The sequence below is a fragment of the Triticum aestivum genome, chromosome 6A (genome assembly GCF_018294505.1).
Source record: "Triticum aestivum cultivar Chinese Spring chromosome 6A, IWGSC CS RefSeq v2.1, whole genome shotgun sequence".
NCBI classification, from domain to species: Eukaryota; Viridiplantae; Streptophyta; class Magnoliopsida; order Poales; family Poaceae; genus Triticum; species Triticum aestivum.
In genome coordinates this window covers 413,581,646-413,608,265 of record NC_057809.1, presented here as the reverse complement: position 1 = coordinate 413,608,265, position 26,620 = coordinate 413,581,646, and the positions used below count along the sequence as shown (strand labels likewise).

Sequence of the window (26,620 nt, the reverse complement as noted above, 5' to 3'; positions counted from 1 at the left end):
GTAGATTGCAAACCCTAGATGACGATCTCTTCGTAGCAAGAACGGACTGGAGACCGTTCAAAGCTTCGTCCCCAACGGAGTCGCCAAAAAGTGTGTTTGCACACGAACACGTCACCGTGTACCTCCAACGCCGAGGGTGATGCACCGCAGCTCATGTCGAAGGAGCCCGTCTGGAAGCGCGGTACGCAGGCAATCCGGCGGGTGCTTTTCAGGACCCGAAACCCCACGCGCCCGGGAGGGACCCCGTCTGGACGCGCGGCGGCTATGGGCTGCCCTAGGTTGGTTCACACGCCCCTAGAGCCTCGAGGATCGCTGCCCTTCAACACGAAGAACGAACGAAGAACGAGAAAGAAATAACAAAGGAGGGATGTAAAATTAGGGTAAACAATAGATGTGTTTTGCGATTTTGTGTTGTTGTTCAATCGACCGTCACCTCTCGTCTATATAAGAGGCGGATGGACTTCCCGTACAAGAAAATGACTTGCCTTGTCGTCCAAATCATCAAAATCTAGCCAAATTTGGACTTCTCACGACTTCCGGCCCGGATGTCCGGCTCTAGGTCCGGATGATCCGGCCTAGCACAGTTTTTTGACAACAGCTTACTGTTTTGCCTCTAGAATCCACATACGACCTTGGATTTGGACTTTTTTATATCCAAACCAACCTCCTTGACGAGGCGCACAACTTTCATGTTGAACACGTTTCGGTCTGAGGCCATCTTGAGGGTGTTTCAGGTCGTTTTCTAAAGTCTGGAGCAGAAAAACTTATCCGGATGTCCGGATTCATGTCCGGATTATTCGGGCTTTACCCGGATAATCTGGGTGCCATCCGGATGATCTGGCTTCACGGGGCCCGAAATTTATGGTTCCGTTGATTTACCCGGATGTTTGGGTCATTCATCCGGCCGAAGGCCGGATGGTCCGGATCCCGGCCCAGATGATCCGGCCAAATACTGTTGCAGCCCATTGTTTTGTCTATAACTTTTGCATACGATCTTGGATGAGGACGATTTTTATATCAAAATCGTCCGTTTCGACGAGACGAAGAACTTTGCAGTTGTAACTTTTTCCATCAGAGGCCATCTTGGTTAGGTTTCATGCCATTTTATAATCTGGTGTCAATACGAATATCTCTAAGATTGTCATAACTTTTGCATTCGAGCTCCGTTTTGGACCATCTATATATTTACTCCCATCGGCTTGAAGAGAGTCATCCAATGATGACATGCAATCATGAATTTGACATCATCTCATTATAGCCTCAAGTTACTCTTTGCGATCATGCCATTTTTGAGCGTCAACAATTTTAAAATATTGTAAATATATATATTACGAAAACACTCTTCAAAAACACATTTGAAAAAATGTTGAATAAGTATTAAAAAATGTCGAACAAGAATATGAAAAATGTTGAACAAGAATTTGAAAAATATTGAGTAAGTATTAAAAATCTTGAACAAGTATTTGAAAAATGTTGAATAGGTATTAAAAAAAGTTGAACATATATTTTAAAATGTTGAATAAGAATTTGAAAAATGCTGAACAAGTATTTGTAAATATTGAATAAGTATCAAAATGTTGAACAAATATTTAAAAAATATTGAATAGGTATTAAAAATATTGAACAAGTATATGAAAAATGTTGAGAAAGTATTTGTTTTTTAATAGGTATTAAAAATGTTGATCAAGTATTTTTTTGAATAACTATGAAAATGTTGAACAAGTTTTTAAAATGTTGAAACAACGGTCAGAGAATGCTGAAATTGTACACAAAAAATGTTGATCACTTGTTACAAAAAATGTTTTTGACATGTACGAAAATGTAGAGTGAAAACGAAAACAAAAATAAGAAGAAACAAAGGAAAAAAATGAATAAGAAAATAGAAAACCAGACAAAAAAATGGAGAAGAAAAAAGAAATCAAAGAAAAAAATGGAGAAAAACAAAGGAAAAACAATAAAACCGGTGAAAACCGGATAAGGAAGGAAGAAAACCAATAAAAATGAAAAAAAAAACCCAGAAAAATAATAAAAAAAACACGTCGGTTCGCCTAAAGAAGGAGGCACCCAACTAGGTTAGTAGCGCTGGTCGGCATCCGATAGACCATGGTTCGATCCCTCAAAGCCCTCATTTCTTCTTGCTTCCCCTTTTTTGGAGTATCTGCGCATTGTATGGACCGATCCTATACTGTTCCCGCTCTACGCGCGAAAATTCATCGGGCTTGCTTAATGCGACAAATAGCGAAATTACTAATTGAGGAGTACTCCTTGTAAAGATCACTCTCACCTTCCTAGGTTGCGATATGTGGCGCGCTGTATGTGCATCATTTCTTGCAATATGAGAGCTTTTTTTCATAGATCCATTTATTCAAAGCGTTTTTATCGCTTAAATCGTGCGTTCAAATCTCGAACTGTTTTCACCGTTGGATTTCCCGCGTCGATATCTTCAACTTGATTCAATGTTGATAGGTTTTGAGAAATATTTTTTTTCTCAAAAAAACCGGACAAAAAACAAGACAAAAAAACCAAACCGGGAACATGCTTTTCCCCCTTTTCGCAAGACCGTGCCTTTTGCGCGAGCAAAATCGTGCCTCTTGCGGAAGGGAAAAAACACATTTTTTCGTTTCCGAGCACAACCGTGCCTCTCGCGCGAACAAAACCATGCATCTCGCGGAAAGAAAAAAAATATGAAAAACGCGTTTTTTTCCGTTTCCGAATGGCACGGCCGTGCCTCTTTCCAAAGCACAACCGTGCCTCTTGCGGAAGAAAAAAATAGAAAACACATTTTTTTCGTTTTCGAGAGGCACGGCCATGCCTCTCGCGGAAAAAAAACCCAGAAAACACTTTTTTTTTCTTTTCGAGAGGCGCGACCATGTCTCTCGCGAAAGCAAAACTGTGCCTCTCGCGGATGCAAAAAGAACACGTTTTTTCGTGTGGAACTTTTTTTTCTCAATTTTTTGTCCAAAAGCTAAGAAAGACCGATAGAAAACCCGGAGCGCGACACGTTGCGGTGGCCTCCAAGTGGCGTGCTTTCAGCCTACCTGCAAGCGATCGTTGCAAGGTTTCTAATGAATCACTCGTCAACTAGTTGCTCCCGACAAATAGTCTTTTTTAAGGAAAATCTTGGTCTCTTTATTGCATGATAATATGGTACAATTGTAGTGTCATTCGGCTGCAGCGACCAATTATATCGACCATGAGCTAAAGACACAACGACTTTACAAAATTATGAGCCTTCATATTGGACATTCTGCATTCATGAATAATCCAAACTTCTTCAAACTCCTGACGATGAATGTTGATCTCATGTAGGATCTGGCTGTAGATAGCTTTACTCCCGACAAATAGTCGTCGTGATATATCCTTTGCGGGTCCCGAAGGCGGAAGCAGCTAGTTAACGAGCGCTCCTTCGGGAGTCTCGCAACGATCAGCGCCATTTGGCGCGTTCACAGTCATTCGCCACGTGTCGTGGTCTAGACGCTCCCTTCGATTTTTGTTTTTTTTCGCACGCGTTTTCGGCTTTTTAAACTTTTTTTGTTTTTTTTTGACATTTTGGTTTTCTCCCGGTCTTCCTTAGCATTTCGATCAATTTTTTTGCGCGAAAAATATGCGTTTTCTTTTTTTTTCTTTCGCGAGAGACACGGTTGTGCTTTAGCGAGAGTCACGGCCGTGCCTTTCGAAAATGAAAAAAATGCGTTTTCTATTTTTTTTCGCGAGAGTCACGTTTTTGCTTCCGCGAGAGTCACGATTTTGCTTTCGCGAGAGTCACGTCCGTGCCTCTCAGAAGGAAAAAAACACATTTTATGTTTTTTTCCTTTCGCGAGAGTCACGGTTCTGCTTCCATGAGAGCCACGGTTGTGCTTTCGCAAGAGTCATGGCCGTGCCTCTCAGAAAGGGAAAAAATACGCGTTTTCTGTTTTTTTCGCGAGTCACAGTTTTGCTTCTGCGAGAGGCACGGATGTGCTTTCGCAAGAGTCACGGCTGTGTCTCTTGAAAACGAAAAAAAACACGTTTTCTATTTTTTTTCCTTCCACGAGAGTCACAGTTTTGCTTCCATGAGAGGCACGGGTGTGATTTCGCGAGAGGCACGTGCATGCCTCTTTCGAAAAGGAAAAAAAACCATGCTTCTGGTTCGGTTTTTTCGCCTAGTTTTTTCGTTCGTTTGTCTTCATGAAAAAAAAGTTCATCAAAATCTATGAACATGGGATCTAGTTTTGAAGATCTCGACGCGAGAAATCCAATGATGAAAACGGTTTGAGATTTGGACGCACGGTTTAAAAGATAAAACATTTTGAATAAATATATCTATGAAAAAAAGAAAACTATCAGGTTGCGACAAGTGGCGCCTTGCATATGCGCCACTTGTCGTGATCTGGAGAAGTGGAGTGTTTTTTGCAACAAGTACTCCTTAATTAGTGATTTCGCCCGAAGGCTCGGCGAGCATTCTAATCTGATGCACTACCAACAAATTCGGCCCAGCCCACTAACCAACCTGAAAGCCCATCAACCAGTTGCTAGTTAGGCCCAAAAATCAGCCGAACGCATGCAAACCCGGTGGCGACGGAACGGACGGAGCCCTGAGTGGCCTCCTTCACCGACCCACGAAAGAGAACAGCTCCACGCGACAGAGAGACAGCAACTGCCCGACCGCACTCCTCTTCCACCTCCCGCCCACGCCCAGATCTCCCGGAGCTTCCAGAGAGCAGCCTCGCCCCCACTCGAGGACAGACATGGCGGCCTTCACCAAGCTCGAGGACTCCCCCATGTTCCGCAAGCAGGTGCTTCCCTTCTCTCCCTGCCCGCGAGGCGTACACGATCATCGGGGTCCCTCCGGGTTAGCATATTTGGGATCCCGTGGATTGAAGAGATCTCCGGTTTGTTCTGCGTTTTTGCTTGGCGTTCTTGGCGGGCTCGCATCAGGCGCATGGTGGGTTTTGAGCTGTATTTAGGGTTTTGATGGTTGTAATGACAGAGCCGAGGCGAATTTGGGGATTCGGCACCGTTTTGTGTCGCGAGATCTCGACTTGATCGTGTGCTTTCCTGGTTGTCGGTCGGTTTTGATTGGAAATGCGAGAGCTCTTTGAGTGGTTGGAGTTTTTCTCGATAAAATTCCGTGTTGGATTGTATTGGGCGAATCGAGTAGGTTGGTGCTAATCTGGCCGCATGAGTGGCTCACATTGTGTCTGCTTACCGGGTAGGTCTCTGCATTCCTGTTACCTTTTGGCTTTTTTGGTGCCAGATAGTGATTAGTTGGAGGGCTGACGGCTGAGGCTTTTCCGGTTGCAGTGGTGCCTTCTTGTGTTTAGATCATTTTTGCTGCTTGCCGCACACTTGGAACACAATGGTTAGACCACGTAAGGACGAACTTGTCACTTGTGGATTCAGTGAATTGGGAAGCTTGCTGGCCAAATTCTGAATCCGGCCATTCAGTCCGTGAAATTTGCTAGTTTTGTCGCCAATGCCTCTTGTTGATTTGCAATTATGCGTCTGAAATGTTATTGAGCCACCTTTTTAATTACAATGATTTATTTCACCTTTTAAATTATGTTATTTGCTGTTAGTGCTAAAACAAGTAAATTATTTGAGCATATCCAAAATATAGCACTGTTACTGTTTTATAAAGAGTAAATGTTATTCTGTTGCTTAAAAGTTACATTGGAAATGTTGATAAAATGTGCACTATATAACTACTACTATTTGATAAACAAAAAGCCACTGCACCTAAAGGCATAAAAATACCACTATAAGACAATAATGCGCAACTCACTTACTTTTGCAACAATACAAAGCACAGTCGTCTTATAATATAGTGTATGCTGTTTTGGTGTCATTTAATCGTTTAAAACCGCAAAAAGTCGTTTGGTGCTCATTACAGTTTTCAGTTTGTGTAGGCAGTATTTGGTCCTTGTCATGTATGGCCTAGGCCCCATTTTGATCCCATACTTTCAGTATAATACACTAGTCCTGTTACACATAAAATTGGGTCATCAATGGCGCATATTGACGTGGTGGGACAAATAGGCATTGACATGGCTGCTAACTCATACAGGGACTAGCTGCCTGCCCACACGAAATTACCATCTGTTCCACGTCAACCCCCTTCGTCCCAGGGGCTCCAAAATGAGCCTTGGGGTAAAGGAGGAGGGAAAAATGTGCACTGTGCCCTTGCAGCGACATTGGTGCTCTGTGAATTATTGGAACACCTTGTTGGACCAGCATGGCAAATTGAAATTTTGACATATTGAACTGACATATAGGCTTCATCTGTAAATGAGAAGATCCTCGGTTGCAGTTTTTTGGATTTTATATGTATTCCGTGACTAACCTTACTCAAGATTGAATTCTGTTGTAATTTAGCAATGAAAGAAATCCAAAGATTATTCTCTAGATGGCTGGTATTCGGGCATAATGATCATTTCGCTGAAATAGTAGTGATCTTGACACATGACTGTTTGGACACTGGTCTCAATAATTTCACAAGATGGAGCATGAAATTTCCCTTCAACTTCTCTCTCTTTTTTGGCCAACAGACCTTTCTTTCCAGTTTAAACTGTAATTGAACTTATACATGCATTTAAGTTGTTTCTGACTTATTTCAATTGATCCACAGGTCAATTCTTTGGAACAACTTACCGATGAACTGAAACAGCGGTGTTCAAACCTTCATAAAGGATGCAAAAAATTCATGTATATTTTTCTCCTAACTCCTGTTCCTTAGCTGTAAAGATTTGTTGTGGAAACGTAAAGCAACCTGGCAGCATGCACATCGTTGCGGATGCTATAGATACATAGTACTATATGGGTTTCTCATATATTATTTATTTCATGTAATACATTAACTCTTTTCACTACCTAAGTCTATTTGAAGGCAAGTAAATATTTAGTTTCTGTGGCCTTAGATTAGATGTGGTGCTGATTTATGTTGTGTAATAGAGAAACTATTGAAATCACTACTCCCTGTAAAAGGAACCACAAAACGAGTTATTTCGTTCAATGTTGAAGCCATGCCACCTCTGCATGATATTAATCCTAATGTTAACCAAGGTTCACATAACAAACCATGTTATGTGCGTGGATCAAGGCCCTACGGCCGGCATACACAATCAAGGCAGGGATTATATTAGGAAAGAAGAAAATAAAAATAGGAAGGCGATACATTCAGTTAGGAATATAAAGATAGAGAGGTGCTTTGTTAGGAAATTAGAGACAGAGTTAGAGTTTCATGGATCATATTAGTCTTCTTATATATAAAGGGCTAGCAAGTAACCTTTCGAGACTGTTTCATTGCATGCCCCAAAAGGTCATACGCTAGTCCTTTATATATATGATGGCTGACTAGATCCTTAAGACTCAAACTCCATCTCCCAAGAAAGCTTATATGCATCTGTAAATTTTTAATTGAAGTCATCTCTTTTCTAACCCTATAATATCCTATCTGTACTTAATTCTTAAACCAGTCCCTGCATCCATAACATATGAATCCTCCGTAAGGCATACAACCTCACTGGAATGCTAAAGCTAGTTGTAAACGTTTTTAGATGAAAGCAAATTATTAATTTGGTCCTGTATTATTGTGTTATGGTCCAATATTAATTTGGATGTCTATAGCATATATTCTATGGATGCCTGTGAAGGATAATTTTACATGCTCCTTTCCTTACTGCTTCTAACCATTTTTACTATTATATTGCATGTAACTATGTACTTTTGTAATTTTATGGACTAAAACAATAATAAACCTTATGGTTGATGTTCAAGCTTGTTATAGTTTGGCTAATATCCTTAGTTTCAGGGGATCTCTTGATGAAGGATATGCAGGAGATCTATTATTTGCTGACGCCCTAGAAGCTTTTGGTGCTGGTCGAGATGACCCTGTTAGCGTTGCCATTGGAGGTTATTTCACAAAAATCTCTGATGTTTCTTTTGCTTACTTTTGTCCTGGTTTCTCATCTATACTTACTGAAGCCATTATCCTTCTCATTTGAATATCTTGTGCCCCGTAATTTTTGTTAAATCTTGGTTCTTCATGTTCCCACATTTACTTAATAGACCACAGTTCTTTGCAACAGTCGACATGATTTGCACCATGCCATCTTACTGGAACTAGATTATACAAGTTTCTTCAGTAAAATATGATTCCATGTAGCCGTTTAAATTTGGGAGAAACCTGAACTTTCAAATTCCTTATTATGTTGCAGGGCCTGTAATGTCCAAGTTCACTACTGCTTTTAGGGAGCTTGGAACGTACAAGGAGCTCCTTCGTTCCCAGGTACTACCTATCATGTACCATTGGCCTCAACCTTTCTTGGTAGTTTACTTCACCTGTGAGAATAATTTAGTAGAAAATAATATCTTTCTTGCTAAGTTTTGAGTTTTCTTTTTGAACATTGCTAAGTTTTGAGTTTGAAGGACAGGCCTGGCGCAGTAGTGTGCCAAGAGGTCCTGGGTTCGACGCAGCCTCTCTGCATTGCACTGTGCAGGGGTAAGGCTTGCCTCGTATAATCCATCCCCAGACCCCACCTGGTGTGGGAGCTTCTAGAACTGGGACTGTCCTTTGAGTTTTGAGGTTGCACGCCTTGAATTTATCCCTTGCGAGTAATGGCATGATCTGTACCATTTCAATTTATAGCATTTGCATCAGCAGTACCTGTGCTTTCCTTCTTCTGTTTTCAGATTCAAACCTGCAGTTTGGAACCATGGCAATTTGACAACTGTAGCTTCAATGTTTAGACTGTAGCATACTCAGTATATTTTACCACCTACAAATTGGATTAGTGGTAAGTTTCACTACATGTGGGGCAGATTGAAAGTAGAGGTGGTCAAATGTTACACTTTTAACATAAAGGTGGGAATTTGCAAAACCACAAAAATGCAATTATGAGCCATGCATACCCCAATTTGTGAAGGCTTGTACATCCTTATTTATATTGCAAGGAACAGAACTGATTGGAAGGAAATGCCAAAGTGGTCTTTGAGCTGGAAAAAACTGTTAAGAAAGGAAAACATTTTGATTTACTTAGCTTGACTGCACCAGCATATATCCAGAACCTGAATCATGTGTTGAAAGAGGATATTTATGTGTTATGTAACGAGGTCTTCATTTGCGTATCACAAAATCTTTATGTATGGATTCCTGGAAAGTTGTTACATTTCATTTGGTCATGATGTATGGCGCTCTGTTCTTTTTTCCTAGTAAAATATCATTACAAGTGACTATAACATTCTAATCAGTCTGTCCCTTCAAACAGGTCGAGCATATGCTTAGTGAACGTTTGACGCAATTCATTAACGAGGATCTGCATGATGCAAAGGTGACCCCCCCCCCCCCCCCCCCCCCCCCCCACACACACATGTCTTAACAAGTTTTATGCTTGTTGGGCTCAAACTTAATTAAGTAAACTGAGATGGTCTTAAAATTAATTCCACACTTATAATTGATGTTCTCTTAACTACACTTGGCCTACTGTCTTGATTTCGATGTGGAGAATTTTAACACATTGGTTTGTTACTATTGCGCTAACATTTGGCCCAATATATAGGATTGTCGACAGCGTTTGGATAGGGCTACAATGAGCTATGATCAGGTAATGTCTTAACTTCTACTAATACCTCCGATCCGAATTAATTGACGCAACCTCTATACAATGTTGTATAGAGGATGCGTCCATTAATTCAGATCGGAGGGAGTATGTCATTATCTATTTTTGTTGTTTATTTCTTCATGTTGCCCTGTGGTGCACCATGAATAAATGAATTATCTGACCTTTTTCTGAATACCATGTGGTTTGAATATATTTTTTAATATTTCTTCCTATTGCTATCTTGCTTCTCAGGCCCGTGAAAAATTTGTGTCAGTGCGGAAAGGGACTAGAGCAGAAGTAGTGACCGGACTTGAGGAGGTAAACTGTGACAACTTTTCCGTAGTGGATGTAATTTAGTGTGCACGCTACCTTCCTAATCCCGTTTTACAGGATCTACACAATGGCAAGTCAGCTTTCGAGAGATCCCGCTTTAACTTAGTATGTATCACCATTTTTTCTTCATATAGCATTGTTATGTATATTATGTAACCATGCCAATGATTCTCCTGCAATGTAAGGAATTCAGGTTCATGCCCTTGCAAACATTGAAGCAAAGAAGAAGTACGAGTTCTTGGAATCAATAAGCGCGGTGATGGATGCCCATCTAAGATATTTTAAGCAGGCATGGATACTCTCGACAGTTTAAGCGATCTTTGTTGTATTGTTGGTTGAGACCTTGATTTTTTTTTCTTTGTTCTAGGGATTCGAGCTACTGAGCCAAATGGAACCGTTCATTCACCAGGTTTAATAATCACTCCTTTGGCATATTGGTTTTAACTGATAATTATGATAACCAGGAATGCGTTGACCATAACTTATCGATGAATTTGCTAACTGCAATGTCTTAATGCAGGTTCTAACATATGCGCAGCAATCAAAAGAAATGGCTATGAATGAGCAAGATAAACTTGCAAAGAGAATTCAAGAGTTCAGAACTCAAGAAGAAATAGCAAACTTGAGAATGGCTAGTAATGTAAACACATCTACGAGTGGTGATGGCATACATGTTGTTGGTCTTCAATCCTATAAAAAGATTGAAGCCTTAATGCAGTCAACTGCCAATGGCCAGGTAGTTAATTATCCATTGTCGAGTAAAGAATCATAAATAATAGGCTAAAATACTAGAAATTATATGGATGCTGCATTGCTTCCCCACATAATGGTTTGGAGAGAACATTTAGCCCAGAGATAATACACATGCCTAGTGCCGATGAACTTTTTTTTTTCTACTGGTGCTTGATTTGTTTAGGCACCTGTTCCCCACATAATGACTGTTTGGCTCAAAATCTAGTACTCTACTCTTCTTTTATCCTCTTATTATAATTAAATCAGCTACATGTTCATTATATTTTCCATTCGTAATTATTTTCTGGAGTCTGTTGCTTTTCCTGAATATTTTTCTTTTACCAGGTTGAAATAATTAAACAAGGTTATCTCTTTAAGCGTTCTGAAAATCTACGAGGAGAATGGAAGAGGAGGTATTTTGTTCTTGACAGCCATGGGACTCTGTACTACTACGGGAACAAGGGAAATAAACAATCGGTATGGTTAGCAATTTGATCATGGCTGTCTATTTAAAACTTGGCACACTAAGTATCCTGAGCTCTCACCTTTTGCTTGCGTGAGTTGGTAAACTTATGTTTTGTAGAAATATATGTTTCGTCTTATTCATAGTTATAATTGATTTTTTCGTTGTAAATCAGCTATATTTGTGATAAACATTATGTTTTCTAGTATCTAATCCTTGATCATGGTTTTTATGACTCTTACTTACTGTGCCATTTTCCTCTTTCAATTAGAATATGATCTAGTATTGTTTATGTTTGGTGATTAATCATTCTCTGTGTGGAAGGTTGGTGATTAATCATTCTCTGTGTGGAAGGTATCAGACTGATGCACATTTTCCCCATCAAGTGGATTAATTTTAAAAATGAGTTACAGCGGGGATCTTCCCCACTGTCTTTTGGCTAAAAAAAAGTGGATTAATTTTCTAAGGGCTATGTCACTACAGTGTAATTTGTGCTCTACAAAGTTTCTGCGCAATTGGTGATTAGAGTGGGGATATGATAGATTGTTTAAGTGCGGCGTTTGAGAAGTTATGCCGTAAATGTGTTATATAATTCACCATAAGCAGCTGTTATTTGTTATTTATTGTATACTTACCTTGTTTTGTTCTTTGGAAGCAAGGAGTGGCATCACAGCAAACTGCTGAACCGACTGGTGTATTTAGTCGCTTCAGATTCTTAAATCCAAAAGCTTCATCTCAGGGGGATGATTCTCTTTCATGTCGTACAATTAATCTCAGAACTTCAACAATTAAGATGGATGCTGAAGAAAATGATTTAAGATTTTGCTTCAGAGTAATCACTCCCATGAAGGCATACACTTTACAGGTAATTGTAACTGTTACCCCTTAAACGTTGAGCGTTCTGTATATAGCACAAATTTTAGGGTTTGAAGAAAAACAGTGTTTTGAGATGTCAGAAGAAAAACACATTGTTATGAACTTATGATATTCATTTTTCGAGAAGTGATGCCATATGTTTCCTGAGATCCAATTTTCGCTTTGTTGATGGCAGGCGGAGACAGAGGCTGACCAAAAGGACTGGATCGAAAAAATAACAGGAGTTATTGCATCACTGCTGAATTCACCATTTTCGCATCAGGTTTGCTCCGGTCTTCTCTTTTGTTGCATTCTACAGAAACACTTGGTTAGCTGTATCAAAATCTATCTAAAAAACCTGCTTAACTGTTTGGTAGCAAACTTCAGATATCTTATTGCAGCATTTGCTTTTCATAATCATTTTACTAGTGCTTGACCTGCCTTAAGATTGGCTCCATTTTAGTGCAATTGCATACATGCGAAAAACAGTTCCTCTTCAAGTGAGTATATATTACATAAAACCACCACATGTGGGGCAGCCTTCAAACATAACCACCACTTTTGGGAAAATTTGCTAAAAGCACTACTTCTGGGGCAGGAAGTGAAAACTTACACTGATGATCGGGTTCAGTGGTTTCGAGAGCAAATCCGGCATGCTGGGCCTGCATGTAAGAGCTGACGTGGCTTAGCTTACGAAAACGCTATGTTGAGGTGGATGTGGGGCCAACTTGTTAGCTCTCATCTTCTTCCCAGCCTCTTCTCCATCCCGCTTCTGAGCCTCTGCCCTCTCTTGAGTGAGCGCCATCATCACTGGCATTCCGGCCATGCTGAGCCACTCCACATAACACAGGAGCTCCACCACAAAACCAAGAGGAAGTGACATCAGCCAAATTTGAAGCCTGTCTCCATCGTTGGAATTTGCCTTCTCGTTCCAAACTCTGACCGTGGCATCCACACCATGATCTCCTTCTCTGGTGTGTATTAGGACGATTCCCATACACAATCTCTCTCTTTCAGTTTAGTGATTCAACAGTTGTAGCCTTGCTCCTGTGCATGACTGACATCACATCGACTCCTGGTCTCATTTTAGCCATCTGTGGGGTTCCCATGCATTGCTGGCATCGCATCGGCTCCTGGTTCCAAAAGTGGTGGTTATGTTTGAAGGCTGTCCCAAGTGTAGTGGTTTTATGTAGTTCGCTATCTTCAAGTTAGTACTATACTGATTTTATCCTGATTTCATCTTATTTCAGCCGCCATATGGGAATCTAGCAGCAGAAAGTCATGGTTCTGCAAGTTCTCTTGATTCTGCTGCATCTCTTGAAGAGAGCAAAAGTTCAGAAGCACACAGTGATGCAATAAACCATCTCAGGAATATCCCTGGAAACGACAGTTGTGCAGAATGTCGTTCTCCAGATCCTGATTGGGCATCTCTAAACTTGGGTATTCTTATTTGCATCGAGTGCTCAGGGGCTCACAGGAATCTTGGAGTCCATATTTCAAAGGTGCAATATCCAATCTTTATTTTTAGCACATTTACTTTTTTTGGCACCTTATTTACGTTACAACTTGATCAGTATACATTGGGTTGGCCCTGTCATCCCCAGAAAGATTTTGTACTTGAAATGATTGGAGTTATTAACTTAGTGATAGCACTAGCGTAAAGCTGTAAAATAGCAGCGTAATACTGTCCACTGCCGCCGATCACTATTGAAGATGGTTGACAGAACTCAATGCGAACTATGGGCTGCCTTTTTCTGCAATGTTAGTACTTGGTATCCTGTCAAAGTATCTTTATGAACTGAAGGATCTAGATTCTTTTGGTTCACCAGAAGATCTGTCCTTTTTTCCTCGATTGATCTGTCTTCTCAATCGACATTACCTTCCCGCAGTTGCAGTCCAATTTCGAATTCTGAAACTGCCATGTCTTTGCCAGAAAAGGTTCACATACCTTGTTGTAATACATGTAGCTATTATATTTCCCTTTGCTGGTACTGACGTAATAATGAATTGTACTTACCACTTAGTCCAACTCCGACTTAGGAATATGTTTTCATACCATGTATATTATATATTGTAGATATTAGCATATATTTCTGTATACTCGGTCAAACTTAATATAGTTTGACTTAGGACAAAACTAGAACTTCAAGTAATGTGGAACAGAGGGAGTATTTGTTAATGAGTATAAGATGTTCATAACTATGTGAATACGCCAATCTTTGCTGTATATGATATTTTGCGGGCTTGTGATATATAGGGTTTTAATAGTCTTTTGATTTAGACATTATACCATATCAAGGTCACTATTTCAACAGTGCAGCTGATGTTCTTATTTGATGTAGGTTCGATCCTTGAGATTGGATGTGAAAATATGGGAGCCAGTAATTATTGATTTGTTTCGTGCACTTGGAAATGATTACAATAATTCCATTTGGGAAGCTTTGCTTCCAAAAGAAGATCAAGGGTATGTTCAAGCAATATACGTATCGTGTTAACTAGTTCTTCTACTCAAGTTTTAAACATTTCTCGTCCTAGCTACTCCCTCTTCTAAACATCGATAAGCTGTGGGAGATGACTGTTAACAAATTTGGGCTAAACGGATCATGTGTACCTGTACAGATTGTTTGTACTTATACATGTACCGTTTACAATTATTTGAGCTCTCTGGAAGTCTGGAATTCGTTTATTTATAGAGTGAACTTAGGATTGAATTTCCAATCAATTTTCAGTGTGTACTGAAATTCATTATGTGACAGGGTGCTCAATGAATTAGCTAGGTTACCCTGATATCTTGGGGAGTCGCAGTGTCAGCTTCCTGATACGTATCCAGTACTGATACACCCTGATATGTATAGAGAAGTATTGGAATAATTCTTTTCGAAAACATAGTTATAGGAATAGTTTTCTTTTGGCAAAGAAAAGATACTTGCTGATACTCCGTCAATACTCCACTACACACTCTGATATGCCATCTCCCTCTCATTGGGTGAGCGAAAAGCCATTGATTTGAGGGATCAGTTGTGTTCTTGTTGATCGAGGCCAACAGTGGGGTAGAGTTCCAGAGATGCTGGTGCTTTGCGAAGCAGGCGTGGTGTGGCCACCAACCAGATCTGGGTGTGTGTGTGGAGGAGGGATAAGATGGGGATAGTGGAAGCGAAGGTGCTTTCTACTTTGTAAATGCTAATGCTAATAATACTTATTTACTAGGGCAATGATATTACTTCGGGTCCTCATCTGTGGGTTTGAGTCTAGTCTTATTGACTTTATTATTCTTATCTTCTACCAAGTAGCCAGAAGATAATCTTTCAATTTGATACCGCATTGACCATATATTTATACTCTTATAAAGATCGGAGTTGGTGGCGGTCTTCACCCTCAGAGACTACCTTACGTTGCCAAGAACTTAATTGCCACAATTATTATACATTATATATAGTACACAGATGTATCATGGTTGATAACATTTATGTATATTTTGATATATTTTTCAATTGCAAAAGACTAGGTACTATGATGATACAACCGTTTAAACAATTCATGCAGTAAAAATAAAACGTTTTCTACAGTAAAACAGTAGAGTAACTCCTATGTATATTTTTTATAAATAAAGGGAGACATATTAACAGGGTTACATGAGCAATTAGCCCATATGTACACTAGATTACAAGCCCAAAATGGCCACACTTATTGAAGGGAGTCTAGCCAAGCAAGTAAAGAGGCTTGAAGAGGGGCCTTAAAAATAAGCTTCTTAGCAATGCATGAGCAATTAACTCCCGTAGCAGCGCAATTAACTTCCATAATGACACTACGAGTATTTAGTACTCCCTCCGTTCCTAAATATTTGTCTTTTTAGAGATTTCAAATGGACTACCACATACGGGGCAAACTTTGCTCTTGTCTCCTATCTAATTAATTTCTCGACAGTGACTTATTGTGTAATATTATTTAATTCCATGCAGAATGGATGAGTCAAATAGCGCTATCCTGTTCATGGAAAAGCCTAAACCTACTGATGCATTCTCAATAAAGGAAAGGTTCATACAATCAAAGGTAAGCTCTTCTGTGCTGTCTGTGCGACTAAGCCTAGTAGCACGTTCTCAGTGTTAGGAAAATATGCAACTTGGTATTATCAGGAGGCTAAAGCCATCATATATACATGTACAAGTGGGAGGCCAAAGGCCAGAATGCAAAAGGCCAAAGGCCACCATAAATATAACTCTTAACACCCCCCCTCAAACTCATGGTGGATCCACAACACTGAGTTTGGAGAGGTAAAAACCATGTTGCACTCTATTCTGGGCCTTCGTGAATAAGTCCGCCAACTGCAATTCGGAAGGCACATACTGAAGAGCAATAATGATCCTGAACAACAGCGCGCACAAAGAAAGCATCAACCCCAATAATGCTTGGTAAGCTCATGCTTCACAGGATCCTGCGCAATACTGATAGCACCTGTACTGTCTGACAAGAGGGTAGTAGGTGTAGTAACAGAAACACCAAAATCCTCAAGCGACCATCGTAACCAAGTCACCTCTGCCGTCAAGCCATAGCTCGCAACTCAGCCTCTGCACTCAAACGGAAAACTGTAGTCTGTTTCTTTGTCTTCCAGGCAATGAGAGAACCACCAAGAAAAACATAGTAAGCAGATAGTGAACGGCGATCCGAGGGATCACTAGCCCATGTAGCATCCGAATAGGCTTGGAGCTGTAGCGAGCTAGAACTGGGAAAGAAGAGACGATGAGAGATCGTGCCACGAAGATATCGTAGAACACAAAGAAGATGACTATAGTGAACCAAAGTGGGAGCAGAAACAAACTGACTATTCTATGGGCAGGATAGGAGATATCCGGACGAGTGACAGCGAGATAGACAAGACTCCCAACAAGATGACGATAACGTGTCAGATCAGACAAGGGCTCACCATCAGAAGCACGAAGGTGAACATTGAGCTCCATAGGAGTATCAGCGGTGCGCTCATCACTAAGAGCCGCATGAGTGAGAAGATCTTGGATATACTTTTCTTGGGAAATAAAGAAGCCATCAGAGGTAGAAGAAACCTCAATCCCAAGAAAGTAGCAAAAAGGACCAAGATCCGACATACGAAACTGCTCACTAAGACGTGCCTTGACAAAGGCAATGTACTCAGAGTCATCACCAGTGATGATCATGTCATCAACATATAGAAGAAGAGTCCTACCACGAGGAGAAGGGTGGACAAACAACGCTGGATCATGAACACTGGGCGAAAAACCAGCGGCAGTCACCACAGAGGCGAAGCGCTCAAACCAAGCAGGGGGGCTTGCTTAAGGCCATAGAGAGAGCGACGAAGACGACAAACCATGCCATCAAGAACTGAATACCCAGGTGGTGGTTGCATATAAACTTCCTCACGCAACTCACCATTTAGAAAGGCATTCTTCACATCAAGCTGAGACAGACCAATGGCGAACAGAGGCCACGGCGAGAAGTGTGCGAACAGTGGTCATATGGGTCACAGAAGCAAAAATCTAATCGTAATCACGACCATGCTCCTGCTGAAAACCACGAGCCACAAGATGAGCTTTATAACGCTAAAGAGAACCATCAGAGCGAGTCTTAATCTTATAGACCCACTTACAAGTGATGGGACGAACACGGGGAGGAAGAGAAACCAGATCCCACGTGCCAGTGCGCTCAAGGGCGGCAATCTCCTCTGCCATCGCAAGCTGCCATTCAGGATGAACGACAACATCTCGATAAGAAGTCGGCTCAAGGACGGTCGAAAGACCATAGTGAGAAGGAGAATATCGGTTAGGGGGGGGGGGGACAAGGCCAAGAGCGAAGACCATAAGTCGACTGAGAGGAGGAAGACGCACCAGAAATAGACTCACCCACAACACGTGGACGACGAGTATAATGAAAAGGAAAGGAGGGAAGAGGTGGAACCACTGGAGGTGGAGACGGGGAATGTATCGGTGATGAAGGTGGAGAAGTGGAAGGTATCAGTGATGAAGGTGGAGAAGTGAAAGGTGTCGATGATGAAGGTGGAGAGTCATGCGAGGAGGGCGAAGAAGAACCCATAGAAGAGGATGGCGTCCGATCTGCAACAGCGGGACGAGGAGTAGGAATAATGGGCGAGGAGTAAGAAAAGAGATGTCCTCCGTGGAAAAGGTAGGAGAGGATGGACGCGGGTAGAAGGGACGAGACCAAGGTTTTTGAGTCGCGACTTGGCGAGTTGCCGCGAGCCCTGCGGCTCGGCGTATAGTCGACGAAAGTCGCTGTATAGTCGCGAGTCGTCCTGATTTTTGGAAAACGACTTGGCGATTAGTCGGCGACTATACAGCGACTAATCAGCGACTCAAAAACCATGGACGAGACTCATCAAAGGCCACATCCCAGGAAATAAGCATTCGACGACCGATAGGATCCCAACACCGATAGCCCTTATGCTCATCACTATATCCAAGAAAGACACACTCAATAGACCGAGCGGTCAGTTTGGTGCGTTCACGAGGGGCAAGCAAAGCATAGCAAACCCAACCAAACAAATGAAGCGCCGAATAATCAGGAGAACGACCAGAAAGACGCTCGAGAGGAATACCACCATGTAGAGCAGCAGATGGCTGAATATGGATGAGATAGGTGGAAGTGGTAATAGCCTCAGCCCAGAAGTGAGGCGGAAGAGGCGGCGATCATCATTGCACGCACCGTCTCAAGAAGGTGACGATGCTTGCGCTCAGCCACACCATTTTGAGTATGAGCACCAGGGAAAGAGAACTGAGTAAGAGTACCCTGCTCAGCAAGGAAATCTCGCAGTGCATGGGAGATATACTCACGAGCTGAATCTGCGCGAAAAACATGAATAGGAGCGAAAAGCTGTGTATGAACCATGGCAGCAAATTTTTTGTATATAGATAAGACCTCACTACGAGATGACATGAAATAAATCCAAGTGTACCAAGAAAAATCATTTATAAAGATAATATAGTAGCGATGACCCCCTTTCGAAGCGAAGGGAGCCGGACCCCAAACATCGGAGTTAATGAGATCAAAAGGGCGCTTGGACACCGACTCACTGTGAGGATAGGGTAGCTGAATCTGCTTACCGAGCCTACAACCCAGATAATCCAACAAAGCGTTACCGGAGACAGACCCCAGAACACCGCGATGAACCAAAGACGAGAGACGAGAACCACACAGATGGCCAAGACGATGATGCCACTGTTGAAAAGAACTAGTAGATGCAGCAACAGGGGCTGCGACACTGGCGCCGGTGGCAGTGGAGGGAAGACGAAGCCAATCAAGCTCCCAGAGACCATCAGGGCGTTGAGGGCCAGCACCAAGCAGAGCGCCTGTGCGACGATCCTGTACAGAACACGGATCAAAGTCGAGAGTGACCCTACAACTAGAGTCAACAATCTGACCTCTAGATATGAGCTGCATGGTAAGTCGAGGAACATGAGCGACAGAGGGAACATGAAATGAAGAAGTGCTAAGAGTGCATCGACTAGCTACAGGGAGGGGAGTGCCATCAGCCGTAAGAACATGAATAAGTAGAAGGTGGTTTCTCAATGCCAGAAGAGTTGGTCATGGGAACTGCAGAACCTGTCGGTGAAGAATCCCAAGCAGCAAGCAGGCGTCGCAGCTGCGCAATCTCACGCGCAGATAAGGACACAACAGAGGAGGTCGAGGTAGAAACACCTGCTGATGGTGAGCAGTCGCCACCACCCGTGGAAGTGGCGTGTAGAGTCGACCGAGAGTAGCAAGTCGACATAGAGCCACATGTGGAAGCCACTGGGGGAGTCGACATAGAGCGATCACCGCTGCGTGTGGAATCCGCGGGAGGAGTCGGTGTAGAGCGATCACCGCCGCGCGCGGAAGCCGCGGGAGGTGTCCGCGTAGAGCGATCACCCCCGCGCGTGGAAGCCGCTGGAAGAGTTAACATAGAGTGGTCACCGCCACGCGCGGAAGCCGCGGGAGGAGTCGATGTAGAGCGGTCACCGCCGCGCGCGGAAGCCATGGGAGGAGTCGACGTAGAGAGCCCACCACACCTTGCTGAAAAAGCCGGAGGGGACAACGTCACATGTGGACGAGCACCAAGGACTGGGAGACGGCGCGTGTGCGAGACGGGATCAACATAGGGAACACCGGATGGCAACGACATATTTTTTTATTTTGTGGGAGAAGGCAATTAGACCAAGCAGCTCAGCCCACGTGAACTGAGCCCAGCCGAACAGAGCAGCACAAGCAGGCTCAAAAAAGAACGCACGATCACGCGTACGATGCAGCAGGCAGAGCAGGGCAGAGGCCGCACGTCCACTCGCACGATGCAGCGGGCGGAGCAGGGCAGAGGTCGGGCGCGGCCAGCGAACAAGGCAGCGGGCAGAGATCGGGCACGGCCGGAAGGGCAGCTGCAGGTTGAGGAGATCGGGAAGTTGGGCCGCCAACGGCGGAGTTAGCAGCGGCAGATCAGCACGGCGGCCGGTGCAACGGGGTGGGCGGCACAGAGGAGCGCGCGTGGGTCAGCAGGGAAACAGGGATCCGGCGGCTGGCTAGCAGGATCCGGCGGCTGGCGCACGGAATCTGGCGGTTGGGCGAAGATCTGCAGGACGGACGGCCAAATCATGACGCGGCCGCAGCAAGTCTTCACGGGAGAGGAGCAGCCGATCGAAGGGAGTAGTCCAGCAGCCAAGATCAGAAGGAATCGGGGCAGATCGGGAGTGGCAACTGGATCGAGACGGATCACAGGGAAGGATGAGCGACGCCGAGAGCAACAGCGAGCGTGAGATGGATCAGAAGCACGAGTTGCGCGTGCGAAAAAATACCTAGAGCTCTAATACCATGTTAGGGAAATATGCAACTTGGTATTATCAGGAGGCCAAAGGCCAGAATGCAAAAGGCCAAAGGCCACCATAAATATAACTCTAACACTCAGTAGCTAATATATGGCGAGTCGGGCATTTGCTGATTGAAGTTTCCAAAAGGCAATCTTTCTGTGTTTATGAACATTGTACTAGTGGTTATTCTGCTGTAGTGTCGGTTATTTTAGTTTGTAAAACTTCTGGGCTTTAGTGAGCCAATCATCCAATATATTGTTAGAGGAGCCTGGCAGCCTGATGTGCTAGCATAAGATTTCTGGAATTAGTATCCACAAAATGGCTGTTTGACTATAATATTTGAGTTGAAATCGACAAATTACATCACAATTAATGTAATGGCTGACTAGAAACTTCAAGCTTTCATGTTGAGTCTGTATCCAATGAAGTAATGCTGTCATTTCCCTGCAGATACTTTGGACTTTTGGGGATTAATAATATTTAGCTTCATGTATGAATTATGATATTGACTATACTGCTGTTCCTCCAGCAGTTTTCACTATTCTACCGATCAACTTCTGTACGTTATTCCATAATTCTTTCTCATAAATGATCTGTGCAGTACGTGGACAAACTTCTTATTGCCAAAGACGCCAATCAAATTACCATTGGTATACTGGAAGCTATAAGGACAAATGATGTGAGAGCAGTGTATCGCATTCTTGTGTTGGCTGATGCAAGCCCTAACATGACATACGATGAGTTGAACAACGACGTTAATCATGTTCTACCAGTAACAGACAGGAAATTATTTGATCCAGCCTCTTGTGAGAAAATAGAGGATTCCGGGAGACCGGAAGGTTGTCTGCAAGGCTGCTCCTTATTGCACTTGGCATGTCAACATGGTCATCCTGTACTAGTGGAGCTTCTGCTACTTATGGGCGCGGATATTAATAAGCGGGATTTCCATGGACGGACACCATTGCACCATTGTGTCCAAAAGAGTAATGATGCCCTTACCAAGCATCTACTGAAGAGGTAAGGTTGCATTCCTGCTGTATAGTCATCTGTTAATTATATTCCAATATATTTTCAGTGCTTGGACATGTAATGATTGCTCATGCCAAGAGCTCCATGTTTCCACTTGAATACATAATGTTTCAGCATTGAAGTACACTGATTTCTTTACAAGAAGACCGTACTTTTCTCTCTCAAAAAAGATTGGTTGTCTTTTTCATTTCATTCACCATAATAACTAGGCATTGAGAAATTTAGACGCAGATATGATACTTCTTTTGGGGATTTTGAGAACGTGTTTGCTAGATTTTTTCATTTTAACAAATATTTAAAACAAATGTGACTGGTGTCTTGTAAGATACTACCTCCGTAAACTAGTACTCCCTTTGTCCCAAAATAACTGTCTCAACTTTAGTACAAAGTTGGGACACTTACTTTGGGACGGAGGGAGTATAAGACATTTTAGATCACTAAAATAGTGATCTAAAACGTCTTGTATTAGTTTACAGAGGGAATACTTGGAATCATTGAAGTTTCTATCATCCTGTGTCCAGGTTCACCGATCACTGTAAAAAAGCAACCATGAAAGTTTTTATCATTTTAGTTGAAAGACTTCATATGCCATCTCCAGTCAACAATATGGTCAATCACATCAATATAGTGGCCACCATAGCGCTCTGCCTCCAGTAGATCAGGCGACAGTGATGTGTATAGTGGTTTCACTTGCTTGTGTGGTTTTAATTGGTGTCTGTTCCAGATCACATATGATAAATTTCAACAGACTAGTACAAATTGTGGAAGCAGTATGCAGAACACATTCTATTTTGTTTTTTCTTATTATTACTATGATGTCCTGTCAACATCCTCTCATTTGCCTTTGGAGACCATGAAAATGATAAATTCTGAGTCCATTTTGTTTCAGTAATTTTGTTTTAATTGGGCTCCCTTTTTCACAGGGGTGCAAGAACAACAATTAAAGATGGCGGGGGCCTGACTGCTTTGGAGAGAAGAATGGAGCTTGGAGCAATAACAGATGAAGACTTGTTCATATTATTTGTGAGGTAGGACCGATAGTAGGGCTCAAAAGCCATTTTTTTACAGAAGTACTCACACCATTTGGGTGTTTTACTGTTTCCGGAACTTCAATCTGAACTCTCCAAGTTTCTATATTTTGATGATCTCTAGGAAGTAAAAAGTGCATGTTTCAGGAAAGATGGGATCAAACATCAGCGATTAAACGCTGAACCAACATTTCTCTATGAAATTAATCTGAGCGGGTTCTCCGTATTCGGCAAAAAACGAGCAATTAATTTTAGTCCTCTAGTTTGCTCATAATAAATATTTGTTTAATAAAAGCGTGCTCTATGGGAAATTAGCTAGGATTGATGGCATGCAACTTCCATGGGCTCAATGATCTGCTATTTTTCTACATCAACTGAACCACTAATTGAGTTACTGTGATCAACTTGGTTGGAAAACATGTGGATTTGAATAAAGTACGTGTGCAGGTGATTGTGGAACAATACTCCTAGGTTGTGCCGCTGTAGCCGTAGCAAGCAAAGCTCGTCTGTATCTGAAGGAGGCGTCGTGCCACCTGTTTTAGCATCTTCTACACTTTTACATCGGAAGACAAGACAAAACACTTACTGGAGATTATTGTATCTGACCTTTGCACTGCGTCGCTCCTTTGTATTACAACTATAGGCTAGTAGTTTGTATGATTTCCCTTTTGTGAAGCATATCATACTATACTATATATACATTTGGGCAATGTAAGCCTGTTTTATCTTGCGGCATCGTGCTGATTTGCAATTGTATTTGGTATTCTGAATCTTAGTGATCAGTTGTTCGCTACTGTTCTTAATGGCATCACAAGGTTAAAAAGTTGCACTAGCGTAAAATCATGGTTCTACCTCTCCGTAATGATCTTACCTAAGCAGTTCCGCTGTCGCCTCACACCACAAGTTAGCTATACAAAATCCACTAAGAAGATTCTCCCTCTGTTCACAAATATAAGATGTCTTGGATATTTCAATATAGTCTACATACACGAGTGGACAAACACACTTAAAATATGTCTATATGCATCTAATTCACAAAAAAGTTAGAACATCTTATATTTGTACAGAGGGAGTACAAAATAAGGTTCTAATTTCTAACTAAACTAATCTGAGCTGCTCATCTAGCACGTAGAAGCCACTGTATGGAAGAGTGGCGGTTTTGTACGACAGTCTTGCAGTGAGTAGAACACTGACGGACCGTGCCTGTACTTGGTAAACAGATCCTTCAAAGGTCACAAACATCCTCGTTATCATGGCTTCTTTGACAATGGTTCGGGTGCAATGGGTGCTGTTGTCCGCAATGATAGGGGAGAAGCTGTGGCTGGAGGGGGTGAGGGAATTGCCAATGTGTTGAGTCCAGCTTCAGCGGAGGCAATGGCTCTGTTAAAAGGGTTGGTCCTTGTTGAACAGTTGGGCTACTCCCTGGTTACCGTCGAATCTGATTCTCTGGAACTTGTCCAGCTCTGGAAAGGTATGACAGAAGTTCCGAGCCCATAGACGGCAATTATGGCTGAGTGCTTTGCGATTACGCACCGGCTGGATCATGTTTCTCTCAAACACTGCTCAAGGGATGCTAATAAGGTGGCTCACATTATAGCTAGGCATGCTTTTGTCAAACTCTAGCTTTTGCTGGGATGATGATCCTCCGAATTTTATAATGCCTACTGTAATTAGCGATGTAACAGTCCCATCTGCTTAATAAAGAGCCACACAACATTCCTTTCAAAAAAATAAATAAATACATCCTCGTTATCATGGCTGTTGCCGATGAAGCAGGCAGATAAGTCATCGTCCAAGGTGTACTGTGTTGCCTAGAGTGATCAAAAGGTTAAATCATAGGATAAACCAGACGTCAAAACTGTAGTGAAAAGGAAAAGATAAGGTTTGAATCGCACATTGACTTTGCCATCGAATCTTGTTCCCTTGTGCTTACCGTAGACGAGAGGCTTCTCCATCAAAGTCAATACACAGTTAGCGTGGAGTGCCTTCATTCAAGTGACTCACGTAGCCTCAGCCAATACATTAACCAAATGATTACAAACATAGTCCCTTCATCCGAAAATAAGTGTCTCCCTTCATGGCCATGTCCATGGCCATGGACATCATGAAGATCTTAAAGATCGAGGTGTCCCCCTTCCACCCCACGCCTTGACGACGCCCTTGCCTAGGCACCTGACCTGCGCGACATCGCTAGTGTGTGGTCATCCTACTGTCTCGCTCTCGACGAGCAAGCCCGCACAACTATGTGCGCCATGAGCAAGGCACCATACGTCAACCACGCCGTCTAGAAGACAGTGTGGGGGTGCCCTGCTCCTTGGAAGGTACATGTTCTTGCTTGGAAACTTGCAATAAATTCGTTGGCTATAGTAACCTTTCTAGCTATGATTTTTTATTCCACTCCGTTCAGTTATTTCTATGCGAAATAACAAATTCATTCTAATAATACTAAAAAATAGTGGGTTCCATCGTTTCTATGGTTCCCTTTCAAACGGCCTATGGTTCCCTTTCAAACGGTGATGCCCTCTCTATACATCGGAGCCGGTTATCGAAGAGGTGGTCGATAAAGGGGTGAATTGGCAGTCCAACTTATGTCCAACAACGATGAACACGGGCGCCTCCCCTCGACGATGACGCTTTGGAGGATATGGCATGTGAGAAACAAGATCACACACCACAAGCAACCGCCACCAGCGGAAGCTTCCAAACTTTTCCTATGCAGCTACATTGACTCCCTCTTGCGCGATTGGACAAGGGAAGATGGTGATCACATACGTTAATGGGTTTGCACACAAGAGGAAGCAGAACAAGGACACGACTCAGACCTTTGGAACACCATCAGGTTAGTAGACTAAATCGCCAGTGGGCTAGAACAAGTTGAATGTTTATGGCACATTGATACATCCAACATATTTATAATTTCTGATTGTTCCATGCTATTATCATATCATTTTTACATATTTTTTGCATAAATTTATATTATTTTTCTGGACTAACATATTAATCTAGTGCCCAGTGCCAGTTCCTGTTTTCTATTATTTTAGGTTTTATAGAAAATCGGTATCTAGCAGAGTCAAAATACCATGACGATTTAATATTTTTTTCCTGGAATATACGTGATTTTTGGGCGAAGGAATCAACACAATATGATGCCCGAGGGATCCACACGGCCAGGTGGCCCTCCCTGGGGGGTAGGGCATGCCGGGAGGTCATGTGGTGGTTCCTTAAGTCAGTTGGAGCTCTTCTTTCGCCGCAAGGTAGCAAATTTAGTGGGAAAAATCCTCTCAAAACTTTAGCCCGATCAGAGCTATGGATCTCTGGTTAAAAAGAAACGATGGTCGGCTAGAAAACAAGACCGAAAACAGAGAGAAACAGAGAAGGAAAGGTCCAATCTCGGAGGGGCTCATGCCCTCCGGAAGCTATGGAGGCCAAGGACCAGAGGGGCAACCCTTTCCCCATCTAGTGGGAAGGCCAAGCAAGAAGGAGGAGGGGGCCTCTCTCCCCCCTCTCCTAGTGGTGCTGAAGCACCGCTAGGGGAACCATCGTGATGACGATCATCTCCATCAACTTTGCCGCCGCCATCAACATCTTTCTCCCTCCATGTACAACGGTGTACTCTCTCTTAGCCTACTGTAATCTCTAGTCGAACATGGTGTTTAATGCTATATAATATTATCCAGTGATGTGTTGCATTTCTATTATGTCTAAGTAGTTTCTTTTTGCCCTATGGGTTGAATGTGACATGCTATATCGTTGATATGTTATTATGGTGATGTCCTATGGTGCCCG

At 42.5% G+C, this 26,620-nt stretch overlaps 1 protein-coding gene across 2 annotated transcripts; it reads left to right on the top strand.

Annotated features, from left to right (window-relative positions):
• Positions 1 to 4,569: 4,569 nt before the first annotated feature.
• Positions 4,570 to 23,632, top strand: LOC123127697 (ADP-ribosylation factor GTPase-activating protein AGD2). Of its 2 annotated transcripts, XM_044547485.1 has the most exons (20): positions 4,570 to 4,775; positions 6,608 to 6,684; positions 7,790 to 7,890; positions 8,196 to 8,266; positions 9,246 to 9,308; positions 9,537 to 9,581; positions 9,831 to 9,896; positions 9,969 to 10,016; positions 10,105 to 10,200; positions 10,279 to 10,320; positions 10,432 to 10,647; positions 10,989 to 11,120; positions 11,762 to 11,971; positions 12,158 to 12,244; positions 13,212 to 13,463; positions 14,304 to 14,425; positions 15,921 to 16,011; positions 21,379 to 21,794; positions 22,730 to 22,834; positions 23,282 to 23,632. In XM_044547485.1, the coding sequence occupies exons 1-20, from the start codon at positions 4,728 to 4,730 to the stop codon at positions 23,283 to 23,285; spliced, it is 2,292 nt and encodes a 763-aa protein (XP_044403420.1). In that variant the 5' UTR covers positions 4,570 to 4,727; the 3' UTR covers positions 23,286 to 23,632. The 2 variants fall into 2 exon arrangements, with proteins under 2 accessions (XP_044403420.1, XP_044403421.1); XM_044547486.1 differs by lacking the exon at positions 23,282 to 23,632 and having other exon boundaries at positions 22,730 to 22,838.
• Positions 23,633 to 26,620: the final 2,988 nt, after the last annotated feature.

Bases quoted from the DNA above. Each gene is read 5' to 3' on its own strand.
- LOC123127697 (XM_044547485.1), top strand. From the start codon at position 4,728: ATGGCGGCCTTCACCAAGCTCGAGGACTCCCCCATGTTCCGCAAGCAG. The intron at 9,582-9,830 runs GTAATGTCTTAA...CTTGCTTCTCAG, and splicing joins CTACAATGAGCTATGATCAG to GCCCGTGAAAAATTTGTGTC. The intron at 11,121-11,761 runs GTATGGTTAGCA...GTTCTTTGGAAG, and splicing joins ACAAGGGAAATAAACAATCG to CAAGGAGTGGCATCACAGCA.